The following is a 14,348-nucleotide window of genomic DNA, read 5'->3' on the forward strand; positions in this document are numbered from 1 at the left end:
TTATATAAGACAAACATTAATTTAAGGAGTTTTCATAAAATTCAGTCAAACTATAAAATGGGTTGTCACTTGTGAATTCTTTTATTGCCATTCTAAAACTAGGATAAGGTAGATCTTTAACATATGATGGCAAATGATTGAAAAGTCTTATTCCCACATTAAAATGGCTTCAAAAGCTAACATCAAAAGCTAATCTCTTTCAATACATACTGGCAACAGGTGAGCCCGAGTTGAAAGCAGAGAAAGGTTGAGAGAAAATGCTATGTTACTTTCAGTTATTAATCGCATGCGTCATTGCATGCAATTAATAATCTACTCGACAGCTGATTTATGATGAATAATTCTATAGTCTGATTTTTACGGTAATACTGGCGTTAGAAGGAGACTCCTTTTCCTTTTGTATTATCCTTAAAATGCAAAATTACAAAAAACCTTATGTATACGTCGACGCGAAATTCAAAAAGGAACATACCTGTCAAATTTCATGTAAATCTATTGCTGCGTTTCGCTGTAAATGCGGAACATAAATATAAACATAAATAAAGAGAAATGCAAAACCGTCGACTTGAATCTTAGACCGGTCAATGAACAAATATAGACATAAATACTTGAAGAGAAATGCAAAACCGTCGACTTGTATCTTAGACCTCACTTCGCTCGGTCAATTATCCTTAAAATGCCAACTTTCAAAAAACCTTACAGATACATCGACGCGCAATTCAAAGAGGAACATTCCTGCCAAATTTCATGGAAATCTGTTACCGTGTTTCGCCGTAAATTCGGAACATACATAAAAATACATGAAGAGAAATGCAAATCCATCGACTTGAAACTTAGACCTCACTTCGCTCGGTCTGAGCTTTAGTAGGGAATGTTATTAGTGAACTTTGAATGAAATTTTATTCGATTAAAAGCCATAATAATTTTGCTCTTTTGAGTTTCAAAATTTTTCTGCTCAATGTATGCATTTATATTATATTGCTTTTGAAAACATTGTTAGCCATCACAGTATTAGTAATACGGTATTATTATTAGAGGAAATAAAGATCGATTTCAAATTGTTTCGATTTATAGCTACCATTCTCATTCTGAAACGTTTATCGCAGGTACTTGATATCACGCATGATGCTGAGAAATCATTAGAACTTGAATATGATTTGGAATGGCTGACCATACTATTTTTGACCAACCACTTAATGAGTGTTAAGAAAAATTCGCAATTCATGCCAGGCCCAGGCAGTTCTGAGAGGTGAGCCCATTTCATTTCGATTTTGATGATTTCTACTATAACAATATTGTTGTTTTTTCGTGTTATCTGGATCATTATCTTCATTTATCATCCTTTTATGTTTTTTGTAGAATTGAACAAAATATAATATTATCACTCTTTATTTGCTTATTGTTTTGAAGACACAACAATTCGAGATGCAGTCGGTAAGTTAGTGGATCTCGGGTTCCTGTCAAATTCAATGTTATTGATTTGGTCGTGGTGATGAATAATAAATAGATTAATGCTCAAATTTTATAGAAAATAGCTAGTAATTTTTTACTAGCCTTTTAATATTGAACATTCAAGTTTCCCTATCTTAGTAGTCTATTAGATCAATGTTATTCTATAGAATTTAAATTACTTATTAATTTCATTTCTACATTTAAGACTACTTCTATCAGTAAGGTATTGAACTAGTTTAAGGCGGCATGTGTAATGAATGATTCTGAGCTTTTATGATGTGCTGTTCACATCCAATTTGAAATTGAATAATTTTTAAAATCCAATCAAAACATATCTGCACTAGTTTTCTGTTGACCATCAAAATTTATTGTATTCCAAACTTGTTATACGTATTAAACTTGTAGAACATCCCAAATTGTACCATATGAGCCTACCAGGGCAATTTTGATTTGAAGCAGCTCCTCCACAAGCAATAGCCTATATAACCGACCTCGAAATTTATGTTGGAAGTGACTCTTTCCTTGTTTTTTCTGTTGGCCATGAATTCATTTCAGAGATAGTTGACAAATATTGATGACCTGATTTTTTTATGAATGTGTGTGTTTGCCTTATGTTGTGTGTTTTCGCTGATAATATAGTAACATTCCAAACTTATTTTCTCTTCCAGGTGGATATTTTCACCAACATCTGAAGAAATGTCTGATGTACTCGAAAGAATGGACAATAACTTGAAAATTCCTCTTAATTTTGTACAAACAGTGCCTGCTTATTCTTCTGATGCAAAAAATAATTCATCGCCAAATACTAGGCAAAGCATTGTCACATCCAATCCGCAAACCGAAGAGTTCTGTAAGAAGCTGGGTTTATCTGATCCGTTGGACCTGTTAAACAAGCTGCTTGGTCCACAGGCGAGTCCGAACGTTTCGCTCAACAACTCAGTTCCGTTCTCGCCATCACAGGCCACTCCGGACAAGAGCGATGTTTGCGTCAAGAGTGATCTGTCATTTATTGACAGTGAAACGTCTTCGCCGTCTTCGTGCAAGTGAGTATTTCTTAAATACTGTTCTTGTTGTGAGATTAGAAGTTAATGGGAGTATTAAAAGGGAATTTTTGAGGAAACTTATGATCTTAAGGATTATTTTCACATATTTTCTGAAATGTTCCACTTTGAACTCACTATTATGGCATCGCAGGTGTTTGATCCATCAGACAATTTTTTCAATGAAAGGATTTTACAATATTATACTGATAAAAAATAAAATCGATTCATTGAAGGGGGTAAATATTTAACTTCTTTTGCTCCTGTCATTTGATTAGAGTATGTACAGGTTTGGGTAATGAGGTTTGGATAATTATTTGAAACGACAGTTACACACTCATTTTCAAACGAAACTAATTTTCTAGTGGGTATCTAGATGTTTGTATCTTTTTAGTGTGCATCTTGGATGTGGACTTTTTATAAATTCAAGATTGAAAAATTAGAACATTCATTATGTACTAAAAGCAAAATTTGTAAAATGTCGACCGTTTAAAATAAAATATTTTTTTATTCTGACGAGAAAAAACACTATACAATAATTGAAATAGTTTACTTTCACTAGCTCAGTGAAATAAAGATAAAAACTTCTATACAGTTAGTTCGTGTCAAAATGAAAATACTACTTGCTAAATTATTCTTAATTTCTATGCAAGTTGAAGGTTAGTGAAGAAAAATGTTTTTTGATGCTACACTCACCCGTCTTTCTCTTTTAAAACTTCATGTGCAAAAAGGTAATAAAAGTATTATAATGAAATAGAACTCAGATAATTACATTTTTTAGTATAATTAGTTATTACTCTCAATAGTTTTAGTCAGATATCCAATAAGTTATTAAAATATTTGTTTTTTAAAAGGATTTTGTTCTCAATATTTGTCATATGATCAGGTAGATAATTAAAAAAAATTTGGTTTTGAAAAGAAAGGATTAGGCCTACGGAAAAAGTGTTATACGGCCTTTGGTGTCTTACTAAATTGTCAACTACACTTCTAGTTCTGTATACATTATCAATCTCAAATATTTGCCGACTTCAATTGCCTGATAAAATGTTAAAATATGATAAGACCTTGAAAACATATTTTCAACGCAATGGAAAACAATATTGAAATATTGGAAATTAGAAAAAGAGTGTTTGATCCTTCATACACCGTGCTATGGCTTTTTGTAGCACAATTAGAGGTTGTAGATGTGTTTTGTTGGTGGATCCCCAGCAACTGATGCCATAACTTGATTTGGAATCTAGAGCAAAATAGAGTTGTCTGAACACAACTGAAGGAATGCATTTAATAAGGTTATAGAACTTTTCAAGAAGATGGCGGAGGTAATTTTTCAAGTTACATTTATATAACGAGACCAAGAAATTTTCTCTTCTACTACCCGACCTAGATACCTAATAAAATTAGTTTGTGCGACAGTACCACGAACACAAACGATTTGACTACAAAAAATTGCATGAAATTTCAATGGGTGAAGAAGATGCCAATGAATGGACAATGTAAATAATATATATTTAGTTTTGGAGAGGTTTAGGGCTAGGCCATTTCTATTGAAACAGGAAAGCATGATACTCAGATCTTCTTGCATAATTTTATTCTGCTTATGCAAATCTCTATCACTGTAAGAGAAAGCAGTATCATCTGCAAAGGAAACTGGACCGTTTTTTGCTATAGAATCTTGTGGAGTTTTTCCATTCTCCTCTAAAGCATTTTTCACGCGGTACCCCTTGAATTTTTTGATTATTGTCTCACTCATGGCTTTAAGTTTATGTGGTTTATTCATGTATACGTGTGATTTTAGGTGGTCCCATAAAAAATAGTCACTAGGTACAGGTATTAGGACAGATACTATAGGACAGGTTCGGTAACCGTGAGGAGACCACTCCACGAAACGCAATAAGGCGTCCAGGGAAGGTCTGCCTCAGCTGCTCCCAATTTATGACATGTCGCCCCACCTTGCTCAATCCATATAGTTTGTACCATGTGCAATGCATCAGAGGAATAAGGACAACTTGTCACATCCACAGAAGTCTTGAGATGCGTATACACTCATGCGCCACGAACACGCGCATTTTGCATCAGCTGATGCTATGCTTAATATAGCTGTATCTTACAGTTTCAGTACAAATATAGATATAATTGGCGTAGCGTAAGCTGTTGAAAAGCAAAATGCTCGTGCTCGTAGCGCTTAATTCTGAAGACACCTTTACACAAAACCAATAGTCATTTTACAATTTTTTTTTTTGTATGTAATCAATGTTTCTATTTTTAATTTTGTAAATAGCAACATCTAAGAAACACACTATCCACACCTTAATGACCAATCCTGGATAAGAAATGTTCTTGGAAAAAACTTGCTTCAATTTCATTAAATATCAGAGAAGAAATAATCAAAAATCTATTTATATATATATATATAATATATATATATATATATTGTAAAGCGGTATTTTACTCGCCTCACATATGTAGGGTGATTTGCCAAATCATGTAGTGCTGTATCTAAATGCCTCACGTTGGGCCGGCAAATCATGTAAAGCGTTTTTTAACGGCTTCACACATGTAGGGTGAATCTTGTACTGAATCAATGGTGTAGAGGCTATAAATTTTGCAATTGCGTGTGTGGACGCCGAGTGTACACCAGACGGATTGACTCACTACAAGATTCAATACAATTGTCGGAATCGCGGGAGGCCTAAACGCTCGCTCACCCTTGATTCTTCTAATGACAGATTGTATAATGATGAAATTTTTATAAGTAGTGTAGCGATCGCTAAACACTGAATACGGATACCTTAAAATTATTACCTGTGAAGAATGAGCATACAAAATCATACAGGTCGAGCAAAAATCCCGATGTAGATAATTTACGGGACTGCGTCTCTAATAAGTTCTGAAGGATTAAAATACGGTATTTGGACCAAATATCATTCAGAATATACTTCGAGAACAGAGTCTTGTCGGGTTTTAAGCTCTATTGTAGGAATCTATATGATCTCTGGCTGCATCTGCTGTACAATTGATGTGTTCGCTCCTAAGTCGAGGTCGGTAACAGATAAAAGCTGATATATGAGCAGGTAAGGATAAAGAATAAATATCTCGATCTGACCCCACTCGCTACATCCACTTAGACCTGTTCCAATATCCAGCTTAATTCAATTATTTCAATGATCGTATTCGATCGGTTCTTGATGATATAGAACGTATCAGACACAATAATTGACAGGCTTAAGAAATAATCGAACTCAGAAAACGAATTAATAGAATTGAAATATATTATAATAAAATATATGATCATACAGTGCAGATTCAGAATTTGATTTACAGATTGATAATAATTTAGCATTGACCAAAGGAGTTAAAAATGTTCTTGTGCTTGCATGATACCATGCGTGATTCGACAGAATTTTACAATTGATAAAGTTTAACAGTTTTGAAAAAAAATAGTGAAAAATGAATTATAAAAAATATTTTTAAATGCTCGGGGTCGTGGTTCTGGCAGCGGAGGATAGCTAATCAACTATAAGTTCTTAGAAATTCTACATGAATAAATTCTAGGCTCTTAAATGCTAAAGCGCTTGTCGGCGTGGCCAATAATTTAACGAAGAAAATTTTATATCTTTCTGCACTGAAATATTTTCGAAGCGTAGATTGGGGCCCCTTTTAACTTATAACTCACGTGAATTTCCTTGGCGATCGTGGTTTTCTTCTTTAGATCAAAAATCGTTTGATCGGCAGCGGGTCCAGGCTTCGGTTTCAGCACGTGGGGAATTTTAATTTAATATTTCCTTCACCAAATTAATTAAGGGATAATTTACTTTTAAACTTTCAATTTATCGATTGATGAAAATAAATTTACAAATAACAAATAGATTGGCCTAAAATATTGGCTCACAAATAAAACATATAAAAATCGAACAAGAATTTTACAAATAGGTCTTGGTAACTATAACGAGGTCTGAACGGTGAGGATTTCAAAAGGGAAGTGCTGTCTCTTCTCTCAGCTTCTTGGCTAGACCTTTCTTCTGAGAATCTCGATGTAATAATTTGCATGAAAATTTGCCATTGGTGGAACGATTGTGACGTAGACATGACGTCAGTGGCAAGCAAGAGAATATAATTCCTTTAATTACAATAATAATTCAATTTATGTAATTCTTAAAACTGCTTAATCTTCTAGACATAGTTCCTCTCATACAATGTACATGTGCTAGCGTATATGATAAGGCAGGTTTGTTGTCTGATAGTAGATTAACATGTGTTGCTTTCAAACGATCACCTTTTTGGTGCTATTTCTATGCACTATGATTGGCTTAGGCTTGCCAAAGAGATTTAATTACCATGTGGTTCAGTTGAATTAATCATTAATAAATTAATATTCTTATACAATTTTTATTATGTTTGAGACTGTTATAATTAATTTCTGCCGTTTTATCAATAATATACTGTTCATGCTATGACATAGTTAGTTACAATAAGACCTGACATATAATATAATTTCTTAAATAATAAATAATTTCAACGATAATACATACATTTTATTTTTTATTCGAAATTCTATTGATTGTTTTATAATTTTTAGGAATGATATTATACCTTGCATGAAAACCGGCATGACATTTGACAATGCTTTGAATCAGTCAGCTGTGTTCAGGCTGCTTTAAACATCTGATCGATAGTAAACAAAGTGTAACCTCAAATTCAATGAGCAATTCGTAAATAATTTGTGCTTTATTTGCAGAATAATTATAATTTTATTGAATAATTTTCTAGAAAATATTCAGTACAGAACGGTACTCTTATCCAATATACAGTTACTGATAAGTAAGCTTTATCGCTCGGTCGCTAACTATTCCTTTAGCAAATTCTTTCATTTTAAAAGGTAATCACAATTTTTCTCTCTTCTCATGAGGTCTATTTAAAAAATTCATCATATATATATAAAACAGAAGACACTTTAAAGTTTGTAATATAAATTAAAACAGGAGACACAAGACATAAATAGCAGCAGAGACCACAGATTACGCGGTGCAGACGGATGGAGAGAAAAAGGGTACAGATTCAGGGGTCATTATGGGGTATTTAGGGGGCGGTTACAAACGGGATATTTAGGATTTGAGTGGGTTATGAATAAGGAAAGGTGTAGCTTATGAATTGATAGAAAAGAGGAGATTTAAAAGGGGGATTGAGAGGGAACGTGGGAGGGATCTTTTGATGTGGTAGGGATGGCGACTCTCAAAGTGTAGGAACTGTTGAGTGTGGGTGGATTTGGTGAAAGTATTGGTGGATAAGGTAAGGAGTTGGAAAGGATTACATTGACATCTAGGAGGTTGATGGAGGATTCATAAATATTCCAGATGAAGGAGACAGAGTAGTTGGAGTTGAGTTGATTGAGGAAGTGGGAGTAGTACAGAACTTATAGAGGCGAGCTAGGCCTTGGGATTTTCAGAAAATCTAAAAAAATGGTATGTAGCCTGCCTTTCCACTGTAATGTTTACAGTCAGGAACAAAGAAACTGTTTGTTTGCTTCAAACCATTTTCATTTGTGATCGAAATCAGACTGTATACATTTTCAAATAAACATTTCTAATGTGAAACAGCAGACTGTAAAACTTCCAGCTTATGCTGTGAAAGTAAACTTATATTGTAAACAGAATAATAATTAAACATTTCAGGTAAGAATTCATGTGGCACTTTAACTTTCTCTTCAACTAGGCTTACCATAGCAGCCTACATACATAGTACTATGCACTACTTCGTAAGACTTTCTGCTTTGGCTGTCCCAAAAAAATTATTCAATCTGTATAAATACTGGAAATTGATGATTTGAGTGTTTGTAACTTGAAAAAAATATTCTAAACTCTTAGAAATCGATATTTTATATACACCGTATATACATCGTATATTAAGAGGCCTTCAATATTTCGCCTATGATATGCTCAAAACTGGCGTTTTTCAACGTTCTTCTAGATTATTAGCTTTCTCATTATCTTATCGACCGAAATTGTTAAAATTTGTTACACAAATCCGTCTGATTTTTCAGGTTTGGAGTAAGTAATGGCGGTGATAGATTGGAGGGTTTCTTTTCTCCAGTTTTTGATTGAGTTTTCAATGCATATTTCTTCATTTCTCAGGAAAATTTCAGACTCGAGAGAGTTGGATAATGAATGATTTGTAAGCTCTCCACGTCATTCCTATCTCAAATTAAAAAGGCTAGACTGGAGTATAATGATTCTCAAAATATCCCAACTAAGTCTAACCATAAAGTAAGAATAGTACTCTGTTCTTTCGTCTATGGTCTAACACAGAAATATTTATTCATTCTTGATTTTTCACCCTGCACTAAATAATTTAAATTAACCGGTAAAGCCTGGAAGTCTCTTTTGACTTGAAAAATGCAGGCGAGCAAAGCGTTTTTTTTCTCAGATTTATCGAGAACAAATGAACAGAAATTGTTCAAATTTACTACAGAAGCTCAGCTAGGGTGTAATGATGTGTTAGAAGGAATTTGAAATAACGTAAAAGATTCGCCACAAAATCTGCGTTTTTCCAGCGTTTTTTTGCGTTATCTCACCTTTTTCTATAATTAATGAAAATATATTCAAAAATGCAGTACACAGGTGGGAAAATTTTGTTTGCCAAAGATACGCCCATATACCAGCGGTGTGAAGATACGGTGCTATATATATAAAAGCGGGGACTCTTAGCCTTTGTATGTTAGATAAAACAATTTTAAATTGAGTACTTGAAATGGTTTAACATTGAAGAACACCCTCAAGTTATTCATATCATGAGAGTTCGTTCAAGGTGTATTTTATTTTCTCCAGTTTTTCATAGAGTTTTCAATGCATACTTCTTCATTTCTCAGGAAAATTCATATTCGAGAAAGTTGGATAATGAATGATTTGTAAATTCTCCACGACATTCCTATGTCTAATTTCAAAGGCTAGTCTGGAGTACAATAATTCTCATAATATCCTAACGAAGTTTTCCACCCTGCACTAAATAATTGGAATTAATCGGTGATTGAATCGAGCGAGGAAGTACTTTGACTTTCTGATGGAATGAAGCATGCTCAAATGAAAAATTCAGCGAGCCCGCTGATCTCACTTTTGAACGATCCAGTCGGGGCTCTGGCTAGACGGATATGGCGAGCGAAGCAAGCCTGACGGCTAGTATAATTATATTGTTTGGATTAATTAGTTTAGATAGTTGCAGTGACGTGTCGTCGTGACAATTATTGTTAAGCATCATCGGGAGTGATCGGTAACAGAGAAGTAAATAGTGCTCTAGACTTGAAAGGTTTAGCTCTTCAAATTCTGGCCTGCAGCTTCAGCTTTATCTAATTTTCTTTGCAATTATTTCTGGTTGTTCTTAAACTCAACTTAACCAAATTTCATCGGTCATCATTTGGATGCAATTACATTGAATGCGTTTACGTACCACAATTTGTCGTAAAAATATTCACGGCAGATACTGAAGAATTGAAATGGGTGTGATTTTAATTGTAATGCACGTGTTTTTTTTATAATCATGTGAAATTGGTTATAATTCAAGTTTTGAATGTGTGCTTTTTTTCAGTGTCAGCTATATCAGTGACATCGATTCACCGTTGCCGAAAAAACTGAACCGATCGGCGCTATTCCTGCCTCCACCTAAAAATGATCTCAGTGACACATTTGATGACGAATTGAGTACGAAGAGCTTCTCTTCACAGAACTCTAATATTGGTGAGTGGAAAATAATACTCAATAAAACCAAGCAATCTATTAGCACTACGTACAGTCTTAGAACACAATTGAAGTGGATCTTGAATTCAAGGCCTAGATCCATCAGAACTTCAAGATTTCGGTTGATAGTAGCAGATTTAAGATTGAAACCTTCCAAAAAATAAATATGTTGTTCAAAATTCTTATGCCTTACGAGAATTTTAGTACGTAAAAGGGTGAATCAAATGAAATAAATTATTTATTTTGACAACTAAGTGAAACTTACATTTAACATTTTCCGACATAGTCTCCTTGACGTGTTATGCAAGTGTTCCACCGCTTTGGAAGCGCATGAATGTCACTTTTAAATAATTATTCTGGTTGTGTCTGTAGCCACTCGTGCACCGCGTTTTTCATCGCTTTGGAAATGTCTCCCATTGCATATTTAAGCTTTTCGAACGCATGAAAGTCACTAGAAGCGAGTTCTGGAGAATAAGGTGGGTGAATGAGGCATTCAAATTTGATATCCTGGATAGTTTGAACTGAGAGACGGGCTTGCATGTGGTTGGGCATTGTCATGCTGTAACAACACTCCTGAAGTGAGAATTCCTCGCCGTTTACTCCTGACTGCTGGCCAAAGTTGATTTTTCAAGAGATTTGAATAAGAAGTACTGTTTACTGTCATTCCCCTGTCAATTTAATGCTCCAAAATTACTCCGTTTATCGCAGAAGAGAGACAGCTTGAATTTTCCTGTTGATCGCTGAGTACGGATTTTTTTTTGTTTTGCGATGAGCTATGGCGCCATTCCTTACTTGCTTTTTTTCTGGTTGATGGTAATGTTTGTTTCTGGACAAACATGAATCACCATACTGTACTGTCATCCCGCGATGAACTTCCATTGGTTTGACACCTTCACTGCTCAAGAAACGAATGACTGATCGCTGATCTAACGCGGTGCATATTGATAATGGGGCGGCCATATTGTAAGAAGCCACTGCTAGTTGTGTGTACAGTATATAATCACTGAATGGCCATTGACTGTCACGCTTTTGGTTGGCTAGCTCGATCACATGGTACAAATCTGCCATTAAGATTCCAAACAAACTTTATAATCTTATCTTATTGCATTGGAAATTTGGAACTTCTCAAAACTTTTACCGATTGGAAGCTTATTTTGAACTTCCAATTTCAAAATGGAGATTGGCGGAAAATTATATAATATATAATTATATGTCCTGCTGTTGTTTTGAAGCAATCTATAGCAAATACAGAATTATAATTTTCGGCCAAAACCTATTTTATTATCATTATTATTAGGGTGACTTGATTCAAGAACAGGTGTTTTACAGGCAATTTCCCATTTAGTAGGATATTTACAGGTCTTTGAAGACAGATAGGTAATGAATTACAGTGGTTATAAAAGTATCTCCTTGCAATTCTTCATAATAGAGGCAGGAACGCCATCTGGCTCACATTAAATGTGTCAGCATTTTTGTTATATTCAAGAAAATGTTTTTCAGATGTCAGTCAGACGAGTCAAGACATAGAAGAGAAATTAGATGCGAATACTGAACCAACAACCACTCTTCCAAAGCAATCAAAGCCAAGAACATTCAAGAGGAGGAATGAAGCAATCTACAGGAGTACAGACGATGATAATAATTGAGATCATTTATATTCCATCTAAAGAATGTTAGTGAAAAACTACATCAGCTTTTATTGCAATTTCTATTGGCTTGAAACGGTTTTACTGGATTGCTTGATGTTTTTAATGTTCATTTTTTTATAAGATCTGTGATGAAGAATAATTAATAGTTATGTCTGAGCTTGTATTATCAATATTTTTCAAATTTTCAATCAATTTGATTCTTAATTTGACATAAACTAACAATTAATTTATTAGTTTTAATTAATAGACTTATACAGAATTTATGTTATGAAGAAATTAGCTCCTTATCTGAAATCGGTTATTATTTATTCAATCACAGTTTTTGCAAATAAGTTTGTGTTGAAATTGATAATGTAAAATATTATTGAGTATGTAGTAAATTGAAAATACATTCTGTAAAACCGTTTTGAGAGATCGTTTTACAGATTCATTCTGCAAAAATATAAAAGCAGTCGAAAATTTTTAGTATCACAGTATTGTTTAAATGTAAATATGTCTTATTTTATTTAAATTAAAAATGAAAAAATAGTTATAATAACATGCATCTGTAATAATAAGAGAAGCTCAAACATTTGTCAATCGTGTAATATTAGTTTTTAGAAATGACATTAGATTCTATTATTTAATAAGATACAGTTTACTTGATAACAGAAGATGTAAGATGAAATATATTTTTGTCAATAATAATTTTCTTGAAAGTTAGAATTCTTGCCATAATGTTTAAAATATGTGCTCTCTTCCAAAATACTTTGTACTTAAGAGTCTGTAGACTAGACCGTCAGATACACTCATTATAATGTCAACGTAACTAATTGGATTGATCAAATCTGGCTATGATACAACAGATAAAAAGTAAACCAATCAATCCATCTAGTAATGTTGATTACATTATCACGGCTTACTCTTTGGTTCAATGCAAAAATAGTTTGTGAGCATGCTCCTATTCACAACTGGCAAAGAATTTTCCGCATTTTTTTACTATAGAATTTGACTATTTTAGTCTAATTTAATGTATTCAATTTGGAAATGCATTCATTTTATTGTATCATAGGTTTTGTAGGTAATTTTAATATAGTATACTATTATGATTTTAACGAAGGAAATATATTTGGAATCAAATGCCTGTATACAATGTCAAATTAAATATAATTCCTACAAGTTCTTCAAAGCGAATAATTTAAAAATCTCTCTTTATTTTAATTTTTCTAGTTTCCCCACAAATTTTCAAATTCATTTGGATATAAAATCCATTGATTCCTGAATAAGAGAAGTCAATGGTCTTTCTACAAACTATATTTTTGGCTTGTGCTAAGTACGAGCTAATGAAGACTATTCAATCAAACTGGCTTAGAAAATATTTTATTGAAAGCAGTAGATTCTGGATCAGAAGGATTCGAGATCAAGACTGAAGGAATCATGACTGGAAATTCGCTTCATATTAAGCCTCGTTTCAATTACCACAAATTCAGCGCTGCTTCATGACTAGAGATCGAATGATGGGAACTTGTAATAATAATGAAAACGGCCTACATAATATCAACTCGGCAATTCCTTGCGCCGCCAGCCCAATGGGCCGCACAACAAGTGTTGATGCGTATTCGTATTTCGCAATCGATTACTCATTTCTCTTTCAAATTATATCTTCCTTATAAATAACGATAGAAAGGACCTGTTTTCGGATTTGGATCCAGCTTCCCCCCCCCCCCCAAAAACTATATACGTATAAGTCAGATATTCGAAAATATGTACACAAAAAAGTGAGTTTTGACCACTATCATATATTTTTATAGTGCTCAAGGTCTCCCGTTAGTGCTAACTTAGCGTCTACGTTGTCATTGCACCCACTTTAATGTAGTTTGCGTCGGAATGGAAACAATAAACCGAAAATTGTAAAAATCGCTCAACAAGCTAGCGCAGCAACTTGTCGTGTTGTTGTGATATGACAAATTGCCAGAATGGAAACTAGGATTAAGCTAAACTTATACCTAGCTATGGACAAAGCAAATTATATTTGCAGGCGGCAAGTGTGGACGCATAGTCCGACAGTTGGGTTGTGACAATTACACAAGAGGGGTGATGCCGGACCATACTATTGGCATACTGAGGATACGGTTCCTTAAGGCAGAGATTAATTATTATTTATGAGTGGAGGAATTACATAGATCATCCCAGCCTTAGCTACAATTCGTGAATCAGCATTCAGTAATCTGAGTTTCATTGTTTTCATAGATTGTTTTTCCGCATTTTTAATTCTAAACATAAGACTAAACATTCAAAGTTGATAGTAGTTTACAAAGATAAAAAATCTGGTGTGGTACACTCACAAAACTTTCCTTGCTCATTGATCTACAAGCCTCATTCTTAAACGAGGATAATCTAGGGGAATAACATTATGCCGATTGGCGGTTTAATAATATTTTATTAAAACTACGATTATACTATTGTTATTGTTTTCAGAGTACATTTTCCTTTGTTTGAATTAT

The 14,348-nt window shown here is 33.7% G+C and overlaps 1 protein-coding gene and 1 long non-coding RNA gene across 4 annotated transcripts in view; both read left to right on the top strand.

Moving 5' to 3' along the window:
- The window catches only part of LOC111046241 (lariat debranching enzyme), a 64,408-nt gene extending 51,370 nt beyond the window's left edge, over nucleotides 1-13,038 (top strand). For all 3 annotated transcript variants that reach the window (XM_039428063.1, XM_039428064.1, XM_022331743.2), the window contains exons 7-10: nucleotides 1,107-1,249; nucleotides 2,121-2,495; nucleotides 10,068-10,216; nucleotides 11,717-13,038. In XM_039428063.1, coding sequence (XP_039283997.1) covers nucleotides 1,107-1,249; nucleotides 2,121-2,495; nucleotides 10,068-10,216; nucleotides 11,717-11,862 — 813 coding nt within the window. In that variant the 3' untranslated portion in view covers nucleotides 11,863-13,038. The remainder of the gene's footprint in view (nucleotides 1-1,106; nucleotides 1,250-2,120; nucleotides 2,496-10,067; nucleotides 10,217-11,716) is intronic.
- LOC120351306 overlaps nucleotides 1-14,348 on the top strand; it is a 198,948-nt gene that overhangs the window by 141,250 nt on the left and 43,350 nt on the right. The window lies entirely within an intron of this gene.

Source organism: Nilaparvata lugens, chromosome 5, assembly GCF_014356525.2.
Source record: "Nilaparvata lugens isolate BPH chromosome 5, ASM1435652v1, whole genome shotgun sequence".
In the NCBI taxonomy this organism is placed as follows: Eukaryota; Metazoa; Arthropoda; class Insecta; order Hemiptera; family Delphacidae; genus Nilaparvata; species Nilaparvata lugens.